Below are 19,690 nucleotides of genomic sequence, written 5' to 3'. Positions count from 1 at the left end.
GAGCGAGCGGGCGCGCGCGTGTGTGTGTGTTTCGGCACCGCTATTGTGACGACGAAGACTGAGCAACATTAAATGCATCAGTTTGTGAAAAAAGGAAACTGGATCACACGGGTTCACAATGGCTGAGGGGTAAACCACGCAAAAATAAATTCTTTGAAAATTGCTCGCTCTTTACGGAGGGCACCTATAGGATGTTCTCAAGCGGTGAGTGTTTAAATGAAAGGGTGTTTGTACTGTGTGTAAAAGCCTGACAGTATCTGTGATGGTTTACTGGAGGCTTACTGTGCCTTTAAGGCATCGGTTCTGGCAGTATAATTAAAGGCTCAGCCCTTCTCGTGTGAACAATGTAGCTCACATCTCAGCCAGAGCTGGCAAGGCTTTAACATGGGATAAGACCATCCCTCCATTTGGAATGATACCAAAACCAGCTCAATAGACCCTATCGGTATTCCAAGCTCTCGTGATCTCTCGCAAACTTCAGAGCATAGCAAAGCATGCGGTACAGTGATCTCATGCGAGCTGCACAAGCCAAGGTTCCAAGTTCTCGCGATGTTCAAAGCATAACAAAGAGCGTGTCTCGCGAGAGCTCCTCAGATACCGAAAAGGACTATAGCCTGACTGGTCTATAGCCTGACTGGTCTATAGCCTGACTGGTCTATAGCCTGACTGGTCTATAGCCTGACTGGTCTATAGCCTGACTGGTCTATAGCCTGACTGGTCTATAGCCTGACTGGTCTATAGCCTGACTGTTTTCTGTGCACAGTGTCTTGGTTTTGCATTGGTTTTTTGATGAATTAATATCTTAAAAAGATCAGATATTAATTCATTAAAATGACACTAAATCATTCTTCATTCTAAAAATCTGTCTCTGCACAGGCAGCAGCCAGGAGCTTGAGGTTTGGTATGTGTCAAGTGGGGCTGGTCTTGTCCCAAGTAAACGCCTGGCCAGATCTGAGATAAATGGTGAGTAACAGCTATTTTCATGGAAAGGACTGTGCCTTTAGTTTTGTCAAAAAAGTAAAGATTGTGCAACACTGAGTACAGGCACATGGAAAATGTACCCAATCATTTACACAGGAAGAAATGTGCCTTTAAATATCTAGATGGTTCTGAAATGAATAAGAAAGTTCACTGGTCACTGTCTGCCCATGCAACAACAGTGAACCCAATCAGACGCCATATCTTCAAAGAAATGCCACAAAATGGTTTTTATAAAGGCTACCAATGAAAAAGATCAGTAATTACTCTGTTAAACAATGACACATGGTTCTTTACAAAAGTAACCCTTTATTTATTTGTATATAAATATATGACAAAAAAAAGCATTTTCGTAGAAAAAAATCTTTAAAATCAGATCACAAGGATACATTAAAAATGTAAAATCATGATGAGTAAATCCTTTCACCATACATAACCGATACAGTCCACGTTGTCTCACACTTTCACATTAAAACATAAAGAAGACACTCAAATGCTGTATATGCACAAGATAACACACCCAAAAAATAAATTAAAATTCTCTCTGGTTCGTTCTACACTCAGCTAACACTCGTCCTTTGAGATTCAGACAGGGGTGAAAAAGCATGTCAATATTAACTGACTCGAAACACAAACAAACACAGCAACAATACATAAATACAAACAAAACACACACACACACACACACACACACACACACACACACACACACACACACACAGGAACCCAAAAAAAGAACACATATCAGGCCTGGGAATGAGTAAAAGTGGTTTGGGCGTACTGACGGGAAAATGTTGCGTTTTAAGCATTTTTAAGGGCACACAGAGGCTCTTTTCTTGCACAATTAAAAAAGGACTTCGTCGTATTTACAACGAAAGGCGTATCATTCCCAGGCCTGACATATATATCATATAAAATCAAACATGAACTGTGAAATGGCATTGCATAAGTACGCAAATGATATGCCATAAAAATATGAAAAGTCAAATGAAATTGGCACCGGTCATGTAAATTATGCCAGCAAACAAATGATAAAAATTAAATTTCATTGGAGCTATATTTGATGTGCAGTATAACATGCAAATGCTGCACTTAATGACGGGCGCAGTGGCATGGTGGTAAGACGTCGGCCTCCTAATCGGGAGGTCATGAGTTCGAATCCCTGGTGGGTTAAAAGTGGAGATTTTTCCGATCTCCCAGGTCAACTTATGTGCAGACCTGCTAGTGACTTAACCCCCTTCGTGTGTACACGCAAGCACAAGACCAAGTGCGCACGGAAATGATCCTGTAATCCATGTCAGAGTTCGGTGGGTTATGGAAACATGAAAATACCCAGCATGCCTACTCAACGAAAGTCGAGTGAAGCTGACTATGCTCTCAGAGTATAGAGTGGGGAACCCAAATGGGCAAACGAGCTCACACGTAACCAGACAATTCTCGAACGCTGAAGAAGAAGACTGCACTTAATGCATATTCTTCTGTACTGAAGAAAACACTCCAGTGTAGTGAGCTTAAAGTGTTTCAAGGAAAAGTTGTTTTTTTTTAAACGGTAAAAAAAAAAAAGAAGAAGAGCCACACAAAAACCTAGAAGAAAAAGATGTTCTCTTCATTACTACCCACAACACCTGCATCAAAACAGAATGAATACCACAAGCACAATATTTCACAATACATTTCAAGAATTCTTTTTACACTTACCAAAAACTAAAACCAGAGGAGTGTAAATTGGAAAGGAGAATACATTTTTCCAAGTGGAAACAAAATCACAATGTAAAACAATGTAACAGAGTAAACTTTTAGTTTAGTTCTAAAATCATACCCAAGTTTAAAACACAATGTACTGATTGAAAATATTTAGGCGGCTGGCTGAAACTACACAAGAGTGCATGTTAGCATGTGTTCTATCGTAAAACATAAAAAGGAATTCCAAAAATAATGGATTGATTCATAAATGTTATTTGAATGTTTTTAACAAAATATGAAATTACATTTGACACAGATCTTGACAGTCATTGTTCACCTCCACTGCTAGCATAGTCACAGAGAACAATGACTGTCTCGGTCAATGTAACATATATATGTCATATTTTGGTCAAAAATACAAATAACATATACATATTACACACACACACACACACACACACACAATTACACACACACTAACACACAAATATACATACACACACACACACACCTCTCTGAGCATAACCTAAACGCATATCAAGCAATCCTTAAAATAAAGTTTAACCTTGCAGCAGCATGTCATATATTGACAGAGTGTTGCTTTATGTGACTACCTTCAGTACAAGTTGCCCCTTTCAGTACAGTCGAACCTGTCTAAAGAGACCACCCAAGGGACTGAGAAAAAGTGGTCTCTTCTGACAGGTGGTCTTTTTAGACAGGTGGTCTCTTTTGACAGGTGGTCTTTTTAGACAGGTGGTCTCTTTTGACAGGTGGTCTTTTTAGACAGGTTCGGCATTTGGCAAACTCCCATCTTCCCAGAAACACTTGAACGTTGCTCTCGTCACAGACGAGCGATTGCAATTAGCGGTCTAGAAGCCCAGGGCCTTACGTGTGGCCGGGATGTTTGGAAAAGGGTGGGTGACTGTCAAGCCTCAATGAGATCAGGTCAGACCATACAACTGTCATGGACCATACTTGACCTCATGTTCTGCCCTGTAATGTCAAGTGGGTTTGTTTTGGAAAAGACGTCGGGTGGTCTCCCACGACAGGTCGAAACCGTGTTTTGGGACCGAAATTGGGTGGTCTTTGGTCTCGACAGGCAGGTAGTCTCTTTACACAGGTCATTTATATAGTAAAAACCCTTGGGGATACTTTGGGGTGGTCTCCTTGGACAGGTGGTCTCCTTAGACAGGTGGTCTTAGACAGGTGGTCTCCTTAGACAGGTGGTCTTAAGGGCAGGTTTGACTATCTAATTCAGGAATTTATAGTTCCACATGCTCACATTAGAAATGAGCAATCTTCTTCTTCAGCGTGCGATGTTTAGAAATGAGCAAAGGTCTTAACACACAATGACATAAAATAACTTATTTCACTGGTGATAAACCTATGTAAATGCATCAGATGCAAAACCAGTGTTTGTAACTAAATGAACACTGTACACTGATTTGAACACATATTGAAAGCAAACAAGACAGCTTAGTTGCTCATATGATTTACAACCCAGTCTTGCAGCTGGACATAATACTACACAAGCTAGACTTTCAATTATTGCAACCAGATTAAGTACAACGTGATCGCTCTGTCTTTGGCTGCAATTAAAAAGATAGCATGAACCCGTAAATCTGATCAGTTGACTAGATTAAGATTGTTCCACTTCTTCTTAAATTGCCATCAGTCAAACAAAAATGAGTTAATGCCCTTGGGTGACAGACAAAAAAAGTGCATCTCTCCTAACTTAATTGTGTGAACATTTACTTGGCACCTCTACTTTCCCTGTAATAACAGATAAGGTGTTCAAATCTTTAAAAAAAAATAAAAAAATTAAAATTGTTATTTTGTAATGTTCTAAGCAAAACCAAATCTTCCACGACACTCTGCCAAATATCCAACCACAGTCCATCCTTGATCATACATGTTGAATTTTTCCACAGAGTTCAAGTACTTTTTCCCATCATGCCCTCCTGCAGCATACACAGCGCCCCCTATGACGGCAAGGCCAAGGCCACGACGAGGACTGGTCAGTGGCTGCAATACTGTCCACTGGTCACTGCTGGGGTTGTACATTTCCACACTGGACAAACTGGAGGACAAAGAAATTCAATGAAACACAAAATGAAGATGCGAAACTGCTCAGATCATTTTTGAAGCAACGATTTGTCCTTTGTCACAGATAAGGATATAAACAGTCAAAACATTTACACAACTATCCCACAATTGACTGCACACATACCTTTACTGTTGCCAGCCACATGCACATACAATGTATGCAGTTTGTATCTCCCGCTTAAATGCAATTAACATTTTCCCGTGATCACGTTCTGGGGCTAAAGGCTGCGTGCAGCATGCCAAAATGAAATCAAATTCCATGTTTTAAAATTTTCTGATGTAATCAAACACATACATGTATTGTCTTGACGTAAACTACCCGAAATAGTCTCTAACCTCTCATCGAGACTAATAGACTTCTATTTAGGCTTTCCATTGATGTAATTAGTTCACTTGAGGGGCCTGATCGAGTATTTCTGCCTTATTTAGTTGAGCATTTTCCGCCTAAAGCTGTAATGCCGATACAATTATAAAAAATAATATCGTAAAAAAGTTGCAGTTATCAACTCCTGGCAAGAAATCCATTAACTCATTGACTCCCAGGTACGGATATATCCGTACCCACTCATATGGCTCTATCTGACCTGGTACGGACATATCCACTCAGACTGTTAGCTTCAGTCGCTTCCTGTAACGTCGATCTAACGCCTGCATTCCAGCGTGTTGATACACAGTTCCTACACAGTTACTTCAATTCTGAGTGATCTGGTGCAGCACAGCTGGTCTCGGCTAAAAAAAACTTGGTCAACAAAGGTGGGGTAGAAAGTGTTAATAGATGCCTGAGACATGACTGAAAGCTCAAGGGGGTCTGTGCACCTGGATGTGAGAAGTCAGGTAACCTTCAGACCCTCCATATAAAACATACCTCTTCGCTCGGACCTGATTTTTTCAGACCTTCTCTTCAACATGTCAAAGACTCGATCCCTCTCTCTGAATTTCTTTCACATTTGTTTAAGTTGCTAAATTAAAGGTACCGTCTGAACTACTGAATATTAACCTTAAAGATCAACTTAACTTGCACTAACACAGCCAATCATTCTGCACAAGTCAAGTCTACATACACAGACAAGTCTGCAAATCCGTCGCGATATAACCTTGAATGGTTGAAAACGACGTTAAACACCAAATAAAGAAAGCAAGTCTGCAAAATAATTAGCTATCAACTTTTCTGTTTCCAAATCTACTCCTGAAAATCGTCTAAGCTTCGCAAAAATAACTAAACTTCTATTAACTACTTATGGTTAATGCAAACCACCCCCCCCCCCCACTCACAGAGAAAAAATAATGTATTTTTAAATGACAACATAACTTTAAACTGATACAATGGAACCCCCTTTCCTCCAAAAATCTGAGAAAATTAGGTCTCAAAAAGGAGGGAGTCTTAAAATGCGGGTAAATTCACAGAGGTTATCAACAAAAAGTCTGAGAAAACAGGGTCTTAAAAGGGAGGAAGTCTTAAACTCGGGGTCTTAAAAGGGAGTTCCACTGTAACATGACTCACCACTGTGCCCCGCTGCTTCCCCCGGCAACAAGGATCTTGTCATCCAAGACGGCTGCCCCACACATCGACCTGGAATCATGCATGCTGGCTATAGGCAGCCACTCCGCTAGCTGCACGGCAAAGACACACATGTCAGGCAACAACAATCTTGTCATCCAGGATGGAGCTCACACATGTATACGACCTGGAATCATGCATGCTGGCAATAGGCAGCCACTCAACTAGCTGCACGACAAAGACACACATGTCAGGCAATAATGCTAGTACTGTAGGTGGTACAGTGGTACAGTGATACAGTGATACAGTGGTACAGTGATACAGTGGTACAGTGATACAGTGGTACAGTGGTACAGTGATACAGTGATACAGTGATACAGTGGTACAGTGGTACAGTGGTACAGTGATACAGTGGTACAGTGGTACATTGGTACAGTGGTACAGTGGTACAGTGGTACAGTGGTACAGTGGTACATTGGTACATTGGTACAATGGTTCAGTGGTACGGTGGTACATTGGTACAGTGGTACATTGGTACATTGGTTCAGTGGTACGGTGGTTTGTTTTTAATCCAAACATATCTTATCTATATGTTTTTGGAATCAGGGACCAACAAGGAATAAGATGACATTGTTTAATAAAAAAATAATCTTAATGACAAGTTTCCGATTTTTAATGACCAAACTCATTCATTAGTTTTTAAGCCACCAAGCTGAAATGCAATACCAAAGTCCGGCCTTCGTCGAAGATTGCTTTGCCAAAATGTCAATCAATTTAATTGAAAAATGAGTGAGTGACAGTGCCGCCTCAACTTTTACAAAAAGCCGGATATGACGTCATCAAAGGTATTTATCGAAAAAATGAAAAAAAACGTCCGTGCATATCATTCACAGGAACTCTCATGTCAAATTTCATAAAGATCGGTCCAGTAGTTTAGTCTGAATCGCTCTACACACACACACGCACAGACAGACAGACAGACAGACAGACAGATACACACACAGATACACATACACACACACACACACACACACACGCACAGACAGACAGACAGACACACACAGACACACATACACCACGACCCTCGTCTCGATTCCCCCTCTATGTTAAAACATTTAGTCAAAACTTGACTAAATGTAAAAATGGAGGGAGTCTTCAATTGGGGGGTCTTAAAAGGGGGTTCCACTGTACAATTGAACCTGCCTATAAAGACCACTTAATGATACACGATAGCGATACATGCACAGTCTGGCGGTGACCTTACGATAGATTTTCTACTGCTAATATTTTTAAGTCACCGAGACAAACTTCGGTCTCTAAATTCAATGTTATTTCCTTGGGCGACACAGAATGTGTCCGTGAATGACGCCATTATTCATGTTATAACATCATTTCAAACTTTGACGTCAGAGATTTCACTTCTAAAGAGATGGTCAAAAAGAGACGTCTTGGTTCCTCATTATCAATTTATCATGTCTTTAAGGGACCGACCGCGGTTGTTTTTGACAGAGGGCCGCTATGGTAACTTGAATTATACAGAAGAAAAACTCATATGGGATGATTTGGGATGGTTGTATAGACAGGTGGATGCTACTGAGAGGTGGTTAAGACAGGTTTGACTGTACAAATGTACTTGCAATCTGAGGCGCCTCTGATGACAGGGCACCTCCCAATAAAGGGCATCTTCTGTTGGACCTTTATCGATTACCGTTACTTAGGTAAACCTGTCATGACAGGCTATCTACAAGGTAGGAACGCATTGGGGTGGTCCAGAGGGTGTCCTTTCATCACAGGCACATGGACCACAGTATCGAAAGAGCAGAGAGGGTGAAAATGAAAGAAAAGGATAGAGAAACGAAAAAATTCAGACACAGAGTGAAGAGGATTGAATGGGCTGAGGGAAAAACCAATTGAAATGGAAAAGTAAGGAAAACAAAAAGAAATCACGAACGAGCGAGCAAGAGAGAGAGAGAGAGAGAGAGAGAGAGAGAGAGAGAGAGAGAACGAGAGAGAGCGACCGAGAGAGAGAGATAGAGAGAGCGAGAGAGGAAAGTGGGGGAAACACAGCATGCACCAAGGGAGACAACCAAACCAGAATTGTTGAAACCTGTGTAAAAATCACACAATAACTCTCTCCCCTGCCCAAACACAGCAAGGAAGAAAAACTTACATCCTTTTACCACAGCAGATGAGTCACAGATGCCCTATTAACCAGTATCACTGTATGCCCTCCATTCAAACAACTGATCTCTTTCTGAGTGATACCAAATCACTTTGTCACATACACATGCATACACATGCACACACACACACACACACACACACACACACACACACACCACAAACCACACACACCACAAACCACACACACCACAAATCACACACACACCACAAATCACACACACACACACACACACACACACCACAAACCACACACACCACAAATCACACACACACCACAAACCACACACACACACACACACACACACACACACACCACAAATCACAAACACACCACAAATCACACACACACACACCACAAATCACACACACACCACAAATCACAAATCACACACACACCACAAATCACACATGCACACACACACCACAAATCACACACGCACACACACACCACAATCACAAACACACACACACACACACCACAATCAAATCACACACACACACACCACAAATCACACATGCACACACACACACACACACCACAAATCACACACGCACACACACACACCACAATCACAAACACACACACACACCACAATCACAAACACACACACAAACACACACACCAAAAACAAACAAGTCGCGTAAGGCGAAAATACAATATTTAGTCAAGTAGCTGTCGAACTCACAGAATGAAACTGAACGCAATGCCATTTTTCAGCAAGACCGTGTACTCGTAGCATCGTCAGTCCACCGCTCATGGCAAAGGCAGTGAAATTGACAAGAAGAGCGGGGTAGTAGTTGCGCTAAGAAGGATAGCACGCTTTTCTGTACCTCTCTTTGTTTTAACTTTCTGAGCGTGTTTTTAATCCAAACATATCATATCTATATGTTTTTGGAATCAGGAACCGACAAGGAATAAGATGAAAGTGTTTTTAAATTGATTTGAAAAATTTAATTTTGATCATAATTTTTATATTTTTAATTTTCAGAGCTTGTTTTTAATCCAAATATAACATATTTATATGTTTTTGGAATCAGCAAATGATGGAGAATAAGATAAACGTAAATTTGGATCGTTTTATAAATTTTTATTTTTGTTTACAATTTTCAGATTTTTAATGACCAAAGTCATTAATTAATTTTTAAGCCACCAAGCTGAAATGCAATACCGAAGTCCGGGCTTCGTCGAAGATTACTTGACCAAAATTTCAACCAATTTGGTTGAAAAATGAGGGCGTGACAGTGCCGCCTCAACTTTCACGAAAAGCCGGATATGACGTCATCAAAGACATTTATCAAAAAAATGAAAAAAACGTTCGGGGATTTCATACCCAGGAACTCTCATGTCAAATTTCATAAAGATCGGTCCAGTAGTTTAGTCTGAATCGCTCTACACACACACACACACACACACAGACACACAGACACACACACACACACACACACACGCACATACACCACGGCCCTCGTTTCGATTCCCCCTCGATGTTAAAATATTTAGTCAAAACTTGACTAAATACAAAAAGATGTCTGCATGCATACAATGCAGTGGAACCCCCATTTTAAGACCACCACAAATCTGAGAAAATCAGGTCTCACAAAGGAGGGAGTCTTAAAATGGGGGTCATTTTACAGAGGTTATGAACAGAAAGTCTGAGAAAACAAGGTCTTAAAAAGGAGGGAGTCTTAAATTTAAGGGGCTCTCCTCAGTGTCCGAACACCCCCGTGTGCATGCATGCGCACGATAAAGATCCCAGGGTCACAGCGAAAGTCTCAGGCCTTGGAAACAAGAATACATGCATGCAAAAATATTAAGCCCCTGTGTCCGATCGGCCAACAGCCCACAAAGTAACCATTACAGCACTGACCCAAGATGGCCCAGCCTGGTCCCTAGCCCACTTCAGGTCTCCTCTAGCGGACGGCTGTCTGCAACCCTTGCATTTTTATTTTCCTTTTTTATACAAAGCCGGGTTTTTCCATCTCACATGCCCCTAATGGCTTTGCCGTGAGGACGTAAAGCTTACATTTCTCTCTTCATTTTTTATTAAGGGGCCTTAAAAGGGGTTCCTCTCCATCAATTACTGAGAACATCTGTGTCGCAACTCTCACCCTGCTGTCCAGCTTCTCCGCTGACCGCAGATCCATCTCTCCGTCATAGCCACCCAGTACATACAGACGATTCTTTAAACACACAGAGGATGCCATACTGCGAGGTGTCTGAAGTTCTGAAACAAAGGTTAGAGTGCAACAGTTCCTGTGAATACATCTGACATGGGAATGTTTGAAAACTTGAGAGAAAAAAAGTACTTATTAATATCAAGCGTAAGCATTCAGGGCTTTGAAAAAAAAGAAGCGATAGTAGACTATCTTGAAGAAGAAAAAATATGATGGTGATATCAAATTCTTTTTGGTGACTGAACAAATGTTCACCATGTTATCGGAGAATGCAAAGGCAGTTGATTTTCTTCAAATGCCAAGTTGGCTGCTGTCTTCCGTCTTCGACGGTTGTTGTTCTTGCCTCCCCAAGAATAGCTGCCCTACTGGGCTGACGTGTCCACTCTTCCCGGCTAGTTCTTCGTAGCTGACCTGAGAGTAAAAGTTCCAAGCTGCATGAGAGAGGAATCAAGATGCCAGAGACACTCACCTGCTGTTTGGTTCCAACAGTCAGTGTCTGAATCGTACATTTCTGCTGAGGACAGCGCCCTTTGACCATCGTGCCCTCCCACAGCAAACACTTGTCCTTCAAGAACAGCAGCTGCCACGCTCGTCCTCGGCCGACAAAGTGAAGCCCTGGTCTTCCAAACACCCGTCTCAATGTCAAAAACCTGAAACATGTAAATATATCTTTCTTAGTCTTACCTTGCTCAGTGTCAAAACCCTGAAACATGTTAATATTTTTGTCTTAGTCTTATCCTTCTCAGTGTCATAAGTGTGAAGTAATGAACGCCTCAATAAAACAAAAGAAGAATGCATGAGTCAATGTTCTCAATATTCAAAATGCTTCCAGTGCTAGTGTGCCTCATTTTCAAATTTCTCCAGATAGATTTGTCAGGATGAACAGTTTGGACCACAAAAATCATCATGACTGGCATATTATGAAAGAAGAAGACAACCAACAATGAAAAAAGCACACATAAATCCAACCTAAAAATCCTTGCCCCAAGGCTGCCCCATAAATATGTTTAACAATGTTTCATCTGTGGCTTCGATAGCTATTTCTTTTGACATTCAAAGTATGCAACTGAGGGATACACTATACTGTAAAACGTGTAATCAATGCATACTCTGACATCTTTATGCATGACTTATCATAGAAATGTGTTTGAAAAACATGTTTAAAACAGCGTTAAGCAGGCTTGAATGGGGTTTGTGGATGACTGAGCAGACTAAAGAAATGTCAAGATGGCGAGTTAAACATCAAGTTAATTCAACACTTCAGTCAGCTGGTAAAACCATCTACTTGTAACATAGTGCCCAAAGCACAACAATCACATTTGGAGGCAAAGCCATTCAAACAGGATTGAGAGTTTAGAGCTCATTTCTTAGCCCTACAAAAACTGCTGTGGGTACGCAAAGGTTCCCAAGAGCATACAAGGAGACCCTTAAAGGCATATGTACTTGATGACTATACACGCTAATTGCTTTACCAACAGCTGGAGACATGCTAAATTAAGTTCCCTGCAAAATATTGTGGTCTAGGACCCCTTAAATGTTGAGATATTTGAATTTTTATTTTGATCTAGATGGTCCTATTTATAGATTTGGCAACACATGTAACGTTTATGCAAGGGAAATAACTCCGCGTCTTTGTTGACATCCTCACTTTTTCAGAGGCTAGAACAAGCTGTAATGCATGTATATGGTCCGCGCATTGCGACATATCGTCATTATATGGCCTTATGATGCATTTGACATCGATTGTGGGCAAACTACACATCGTAAACACGGGAGCGCGTTAGTATGCCTTTAAGTGTCTTGTGCAACCTTGAAAAAAATAATTTCCCTGACCATTTTAACCTCCCAGTTACCTCGACAGTGCTGACAGCTGCACCTTTGTCAGACCCTCCCACAGCGAATATCATGTTGTCCACTATTAGAATGCCCAGGCTGCGACGGGCAGTTGGCATGGCAGACAACTCTGTGCTCTTGTTGCTGACAGGGTTGTATCCCTCCACCATAGTTATCAGTTCTCGGTTCGTTGTCTCACCACCTGCAGCAAATAAATGAACACAACAGTCAACAGAGTATTGATGCAGTGAAGAAAAAACCTGGATAAGACAACAACAAACAAATAGACAAAAGCGAAAAAAGCTCCCAATCCAAGCCTCATGCATACAAACACCATTATTCTTGTTGGTGTTCTCATCAAGTGTATAAAGATAAAACCACTTTGTAAGAGCGGATTTCAGAAACTAACTCGTTCAAGGAAAGTCAACACTATACAAGTATTAGAAAAAAGGGAACAAAACCATCACGCAAGGAACTCCTCAATCAATCAATATGAGGCTTATATCGCGCGTATTCCGTGGGTACAGTTCTAAGCACAGGGATTTTTTTATTTTTTTTATTTTTTTTATGCAATTTTATATTGCGCACATATTTAAGGCGCAGGGATTTATGCCGTGTGAGATGGACTTTTTTTTACACAATACGTCACGCATTCACATCGGCCAGCAGATCACAGCCATTACGGCGCATATTCTACTTTTCACGGCCTATCATTCCAAGTCACACGGGTATTTTGGTGGACATTTTTATCTATGCCTATACAATTTTGCCAGGAAAGACCCTTTTGTCAATCGTGAGATCTTTAACGTGCACACCCCAATGTAGTGTACTCCTGAGGGTATAAACCAAAACATGAAACCATCAAACTCACACATTATGCAAATAAAGTCCACGAATCTGGTGCCTTGTACTTCCTCATATTTTATACCAATTCAATGCCCCATCTGGCTTTTTGACCAATCAGTACGGATTCTAGGTGACCCTCTAAATGTTATAACGTTCAGGCAGGGACCCTTTTTGTTTATCACGCTAAAAATTAACAAGACAAAGTAAAAATTTAAATCCACAATGATTTACTCTTCAGAATGACACTTCAAATGCTGTCAGATAATACTTTCTTTATCTAAAAAATACCGAAGCGAGTTTTGTCGGTGGGTGCTTTACGGAACAGCAATTTGCACCGCCCATCTTCTGAGTGTGCAATGCCGACCCGCTCACTTGAAATCTAAATTATCAAAGTTCGGAAAAATCAAGTGAAATTGCGTCACTCGCTTTACATCAAATGCATCTTCACGTCATTTCCCATCCGTCTGGAGTTGGTTCTAAATCTGTCGCTCTCTGTTCAACAAGAAAAAGCGAAGCAACCGAAACGCATGTTCAACATGGCCGGTTTATCTTGTGAGATTGTTGTGTGTCAAACGCATTTGACCTGTGAATATTCATCACGTCAGGTGTGTTACTCTGATTGGCTGACCCAGGTCACGAGAATTCTTTGACTGACAGGCATAATCAGGTAGGAGCGCTCAAGTTCCCATTGCGGCTGTTCTGTGTAATTCGTGGGGTCGCTTCGAAATTTCTTTTGGTCGAATTAAACGGTAATAAAACCGTTATTTTTAATATGCTGACTCTTAGCAAATGATAAAGGCTCATGCTTGATATCTTTTTTCTCGACATGTCTGTTATCATTTGGTAACAGTCAGCATATTAGAAATAACTCATAGTAAAGCAGCACTCACCCACTGCATACAAGAAGTCAGTGGCCCCATAGCCAATCCGGGGCTGAGCAAGCAGCACTGCCTCATTGAAGGCAAAGTTGTTCAGATCTGGATGGTAGCTGCTGGCTTGGAATGCACGCGCTTGCTGTTCATCAAGTATAAAGAACAAGATTATAAACATTCCATCTTAAGTTACTAAACTGTCTGTCTGTATACATGTACATACAGGTACAAAATACTTTTCAAATAATTTTGAGACTCGCTTACTTGCATCGTTCATGCAAGCAAGCAATACAACTCTAAGAATACTGAACAATCTGAAGTGAAATGTCTTCCTCTGTTATAAGTATGAATGATGAATAATGAAACAAGCTTAAGTTAAACTTACCCAATAAGCTGCCTGTTCGCTTTGCCAGCTTGTGATTCCTACTTTTTTTTACATTTAGTCAAGTTTTGACTAAATGTTTTAACATAGAGGGGGAATCGAGACGAGGGTCGTGGTGTATGTGTGTGTGTGTGTCTGTCTGTGCGTGTGTGTGTGTAGAGCGATCTTTATGAAATTTGACATGAGAGTTCCTGGGAATGATAAACCCGAATGTTTTTTTCTTTTTTTCGATAAATACCTTTGATGACGTCATATCTGGCTTTTTGTATAAGTTGAGGCGGCACTGTCACACCCTCATTTTTCAATCAAATTGATTGAAATTTTGACCAAGCAATCTTCGACGAAGGCCGGACTTAGGTATTGCATTTCAGCTTGGTGGCTTAAAAATTAATTAATGACTTTGGTCATTAAAAATCTGAAAATTGTAAAAAAAAAAAGTTTTTATAAAACGATCCAAATTTACGTTCATCTTATTCTTCATCATTTTCTGATTCCAAAAACATATAAATATGTTATATTTGGATTAAAAACAAGCTCTGAAAATGAAAAATATAAAAATTATGATCAAAATTAAATTTTCGAAATCAACTTAAAAACACTTTCATCTTATTCCTTGTCGGTTCCTGATTCCAAAAACATATAGATATGATATGTTTGGATTAAAAAAACGCTCAGAAAGTTAAAACGAAGAGAGGTACAGAAAAGCGTGCTATCCTTCTCAGCGCAACTACTACCCCGCTCTTCTTGTCAATTTCACTGCCTTTGCCACGAGCGGTGGACTGACGATGCTACGAGTATACGGTCTTGCTAAAAAATTGCATTGCGTTCAGTTTCATTCTGTGAGTTTGACAGCTTGACTAAATGTTGTATTTTCGCCTTACGCGACTTGTTTATAGATTCCAATGGAAATCCAAATGGAATACTTCAAATAAAGTTCCATCATATCTGACAAATACAACCAAAATCACAAACCTGTAAATATTGCCGACACTGATCGTTGTTGGTGAACAATTTGTGATTTCTGACTTTGCCCATCAAAAATTCCCAGCGGACGAGAGGCAGACGCACTTTCTCCATTATCTTCACCATGTCCTCTGCTCGCTCCTCAGCAGCGTATTCCAACCAGCCAATCACTGCCGTGTACACTTCCTCTTCTGTTCGAACCTGTCAACATCTGGATGTGTACACTCAGACACAGTTCTGTACCTAGATATTTACAGGATCAATCTAAAAATACCCCTTCAATTAATCTTTCACTTTCTTTCTCTCATACCAATGCTCACACTCCACCCCATTTTCTAGGGTATTTCTCATAGCTTACATCAAAGAAAATCCATTGCCTGAATTGCTGACTGTATCGCAATCGTTGATTGCTTGCATAGTTGAATAGGAGCTAAGCAAAGATGTCAAGTACAATGTGCAATTGGAAGATAAATAAGAATCTTCAAAACGATATTATAAAAGTAGAAATTAGCGCCATCTTCACAATAATACACAGCTTCACAATATTACACAGCTTCACAATATTACACAGCTTCACAATATTACACAGCTTCACAATATTACACAGCTTCACAATATTACACAGCTTCACAATATTACACAGCTCCACTTACCTTCAAGGCATCTCGAGCCACAAGATTTATCACCTGATTTGCAGACAACTTCAGGAATTCTTCGTTTTGGGAAACTTTACTGAAATTGTCTTCGCAAAAACTGTCCGCTTTGGTTTGAAGATCATAACAGCCAAAAGACTGTGCTAGCTCGCGAATACCTAAACAGTTTGATGGGTTCAAACGCTCTGCAAGAAACTGCGTACACAAGTGTTCTAGGGACTCAATCTGCATCACAGACGCGACATGAAGAATGTTCTGCACATTGTCCTCATTAAGGGGTATGTCTGCAGTGTAGGCGTATTCGACGATCATGTAAATGACGGGATAGCTGAAACCCTGAATTGTCACAGTGGGCTGGTGGCTTTCGTTGAGCTGAGAGCAGAACATGGCACGGAAATAGGGACTGAGGGCTGCAAGCACCACCCGGTGGGCAGCTATCACCCTGTCCTGGACATGAAGGTGAATATCACACAGCAGCTCTTGCTTCCACAGGGTGTGCATCTGTGCTACCAGCCTGCTGAACAACACTTCTCCTTCTCTTTCCATCTTCACGTCAAGTGTCGGTCCAAATTAACTGTAAGAGGGATAAAAAGCATAATCAAAGAAACATGGGTGGGACTAAAATATGTAATGAATCCTGAACCTCAACCAACCCCCCCCCCCCCCCCCCCCACCCCCCCCAAAAAAAAGAGAAAAAAAAAGAAGGCCATAATCAAATCCGGATTTCCGGCATATATAATTATATTCCAGAAGAATCCCACCCATGAAGAAAGAATTTGGTATTCAAAATTTGATTTAAAAAACGTAAACTCTGGAGGAAATAAATACGTTGCAACAGGTTTTCTGTATGGCAATAGAGACAAGTCAGACAGCAAAAATGCATTGATATTTGACCAGTTATTCAGGTTTATCTTATTAAGCAAACGTTTTGAATAATGAATGCATTTATCTCATCCATGTTTGAAACGACCATGTGCAGTGCTGTTTACATTTTCTTGTTCTGGTAGTATTCTATTTTCTACCATGTAGAAGTCATTGTGTGCGTGTGTGTGCGAGTGAGTGTGCGAGTGAGTGTGCGAGCGCGTGTGAGTACTGTTGTTAGTTTAGCATTGTGTTTTTTGTTCCTTTTATTGTTACATGTTTGTCTACCATAATTCACCATTATTATTTTGACATTATTTCAAACTTGTTATATTAAAATCGTCCGCCAAATTTCATTTGCTTTTAAGAGTACGCTCATAAGCCTAGCTTGTTGTGCTCCATGTTCCTTATTTCATGTATGCGGCAATATTCCAATGAAATTTACTGAATAAACTTGTTTAAACCAACAGCTTTTTTAAAGATTTTTTTTAAAGCACACATTAAAAACAGGTACCTCCCTCAACCTGAGTTGGCATTTTCTGATGATTTAATTTTGGCCAACAGGGGCATTTAAATAAAGAAACCAATTCATAAAAAGTTCCCCTTTTGCACAGACACCAGGCTGTTGATTTTTTTTTATGTGCTAAAGTGGAGGGATCTATGGTCTGATCCAATGTAAAAACTAAGTGCCTGCATAGCCAGATCTGAGATTAGGGTGGGGGGGGGGGGGGGGGGTATGGTGAGCCTAACTGTTCACATGGGAAGGACTATGCCATAAAAACTTGTAAACAAAAGAAGAAAATAATCGGTCATCAATTCTTGCAACAATAATTAAATCAAACCCTTTCTGCTTTACAATATATATATATATACTTTCTAATTACCGTACTTTGAGAAACTTGTTTAAAAACTATCTTGCCAAACTTTCTGCATGCAATACTTAATTTATTTACTTTTTTGATACCAGGCCAATTGCATAAATATTACACCTAGGCTAGCTGAAACATTCTCTAGTGTTACATGACGCCAACAAATATACCGCCAACTGCAATGTTATACAGTGGAACCCCCCTTTTAAGACCTCCAAAAATCAGGTCTTAAATAGGAGGGGTCTTAAAACAGGGGTAAATTTACAGAGCTTATGAACAGAGTCTAAGAAAACATGGTCTTAAAAGGGAGGGGGTCTTAACCGGCGGGTCTTAAAAGGGGGTTTCCTCTGTATCCAGAATCATGCAGATGCCGGCTTGATTTGACTTTTGTCCTCCTAATAGATCGTGCAGTTCACTAGATTGAGGTCTGCATGACATTGACATGTAACAGATGCACTTTAAGTGGGACTGGGAGTTTCAACCTGTGAAGTGCAGGATGAACGCAGAAGAAGAAAAAGAAGAAGATGTAAGTCCAATTTTTGTAACATAACTCTAAACTGTATTTCTGTTTTTCCCAGTTAATGTTTAAATGCACTTCTGTTAGGCCATGAATGCAGATCTTTCTTAGGTTCTAGACAGTCAACTGAATGAGCAAGAGCCTGGTTCTGCACGCTTCTTTTTCTTCTTCCGCCACGACCGTCAAGTCATGGTGCTAATGCGTAGCCGAGACCAAAAATCAATTTAGAAAATCAACACACACTGAAGTTTAAATATTACTTATCATTAACTCTATCCCGTAAAACTACTTTGTCAACCCGTCTAATTTTGTTGAGGCTATACTTTAGTCACCACCACGCATATTTCATGCACAAGTCGTACACACTATAGATCATCGGATTAAACGCTTTAACTTGAAGTGTACAGCTACAACAAGTACAAGTTATCATCTTTAATTCTTATGCAACATGCTGCCAGCTTGTAACCCTTTCATTTTCGTTGCCAGGCACATTTACAGGTGTGTAAAGACTAAGAGTATTATAAGCCTCGTTGCCGTCAGCAGGCCTACCTCTCCCTTGTGCGTCCCCTCCTGGAGTATGGGGCGGTTGTCTGGGACCCCTACCTGAAGAAAGACATTGACTGCATCGAACGCGTACAACGCAAAGCCTCGAGGTTTATCACAGGCGACTTCAGGTCATCGACCCCCGGCAGCGTCAACAGACTCCTAGAGAAAACTGGACTCCAACCTCTGCAACAGCGACGTCAACAACTCCGTCTGACGTTCTTCTATAGGGTGGTTGAGGGGCTGGTACCGGCACTACCATCACACCAGTTCTTAACTGAACAGAAGCAGGGCCGTAAAATCAGGCCAGTAAGACACTCTGACCATCACACATCCAACATCGTCTCACAGTATTCAAGAAACAATTCTAGACCCTATTCAGTGCCCCAAGGTCGCACTGATCAGTTTAGGAACTCCTTTTTTGTGAAGATGGCACAAGACTGGAATCTACTTGAGGACAATATTGTAACCTCCAAAAGCATTGGCATTTAAAGCCAAGCTAGCAGCCGTTCACCACCATTAGGCTGCCGCACTCTCCCCCGCTGCATTTATGCCAGTCTTCTGGTACCCAGCAGCGTAACCATCAAGATCAAGAGCTTCATTATTATGGTTGTGGCTTGTAATATGAGAGAAAAACCCTACTTAGGTAAAACAAAAACAAATCTAGGCCGTAGCAACCTCCCTCGGTCCGGTCATTGCATGCGATCCGCCATTTTGAACAAGTCAC

The 19,690-nt window shown here is 40.7% G+C and overlaps 1 protein-coding gene across 1 annotated transcript; it reads right to left on the bottom strand.

Annotated features, from left to right (window-relative positions):
- On the bottom strand, positions 1–19,659 carry LOC138981282 (kelch-like protein 18). The gene is made up of 9 exons (XM_070354140.1): positions 18,970–19,659; positions 16,174–16,747; positions 15,530–15,721; positions 14,194–14,317; positions 12,478–12,659; positions 11,094–11,274; positions 10,559–10,674; positions 6,269–6,378; positions 1–4,741 (listed from the first exon to the last, which is right to left on the bottom strand). The coding sequence occupies exons 2-9, from the start codon at positions 16,717–16,719 to the stop codon at positions 4,507–4,509; spliced, it is 1,686 nt and encodes a 561-aa protein (XP_070210241.1). The 5' UTR covers positions 16,720–16,747; positions 18,970–19,659; the 3' UTR covers positions 1–4,506.
- Positions 19,660–19,690: the final 31 nt, after the last annotated feature.

This window comes from Littorina saxatilis, linkage group LG12, assembly GCF_037325665.1.
Source record: "Littorina saxatilis isolate snail1 linkage group LG12, US_GU_Lsax_2.0, whole genome shotgun sequence".
NCBI classification, from domain to species: domain Eukaryota; kingdom Metazoa; phylum Mollusca; class Gastropoda; order Littorinimorpha; family Littorinidae; genus Littorina; species Littorina saxatilis.
This window is presented reverse-complemented; position numbering and strand designations above follow the sequence as displayed.

Excerpts from the sequence above, each read along its gene's own strand:
- LOC138981282 (XM_070354140.1), bottom strand. The coding sequence starts at position 16,719 with ATGGAAAGAGAAGGAGAAGTGTTGTTCAGCAGGCTGGTAGCACAGATG. Across the intron at positions 15,722-16,173 it reads TGGCTCGAGATGCCTTGAAG|GTTCGAACAGAAGAGGAAGT; the intron begins GTAAGTGGAGCT and ends AGATGTTGACAG. Across the intron at positions 10,675-11,093 it reads CTGTTGGAACCAAACAGCAG|AACTTCAGACACCTCGCAGT; the intron begins GTGAGTGTCTCT and ends CCTTTGTTTCAG.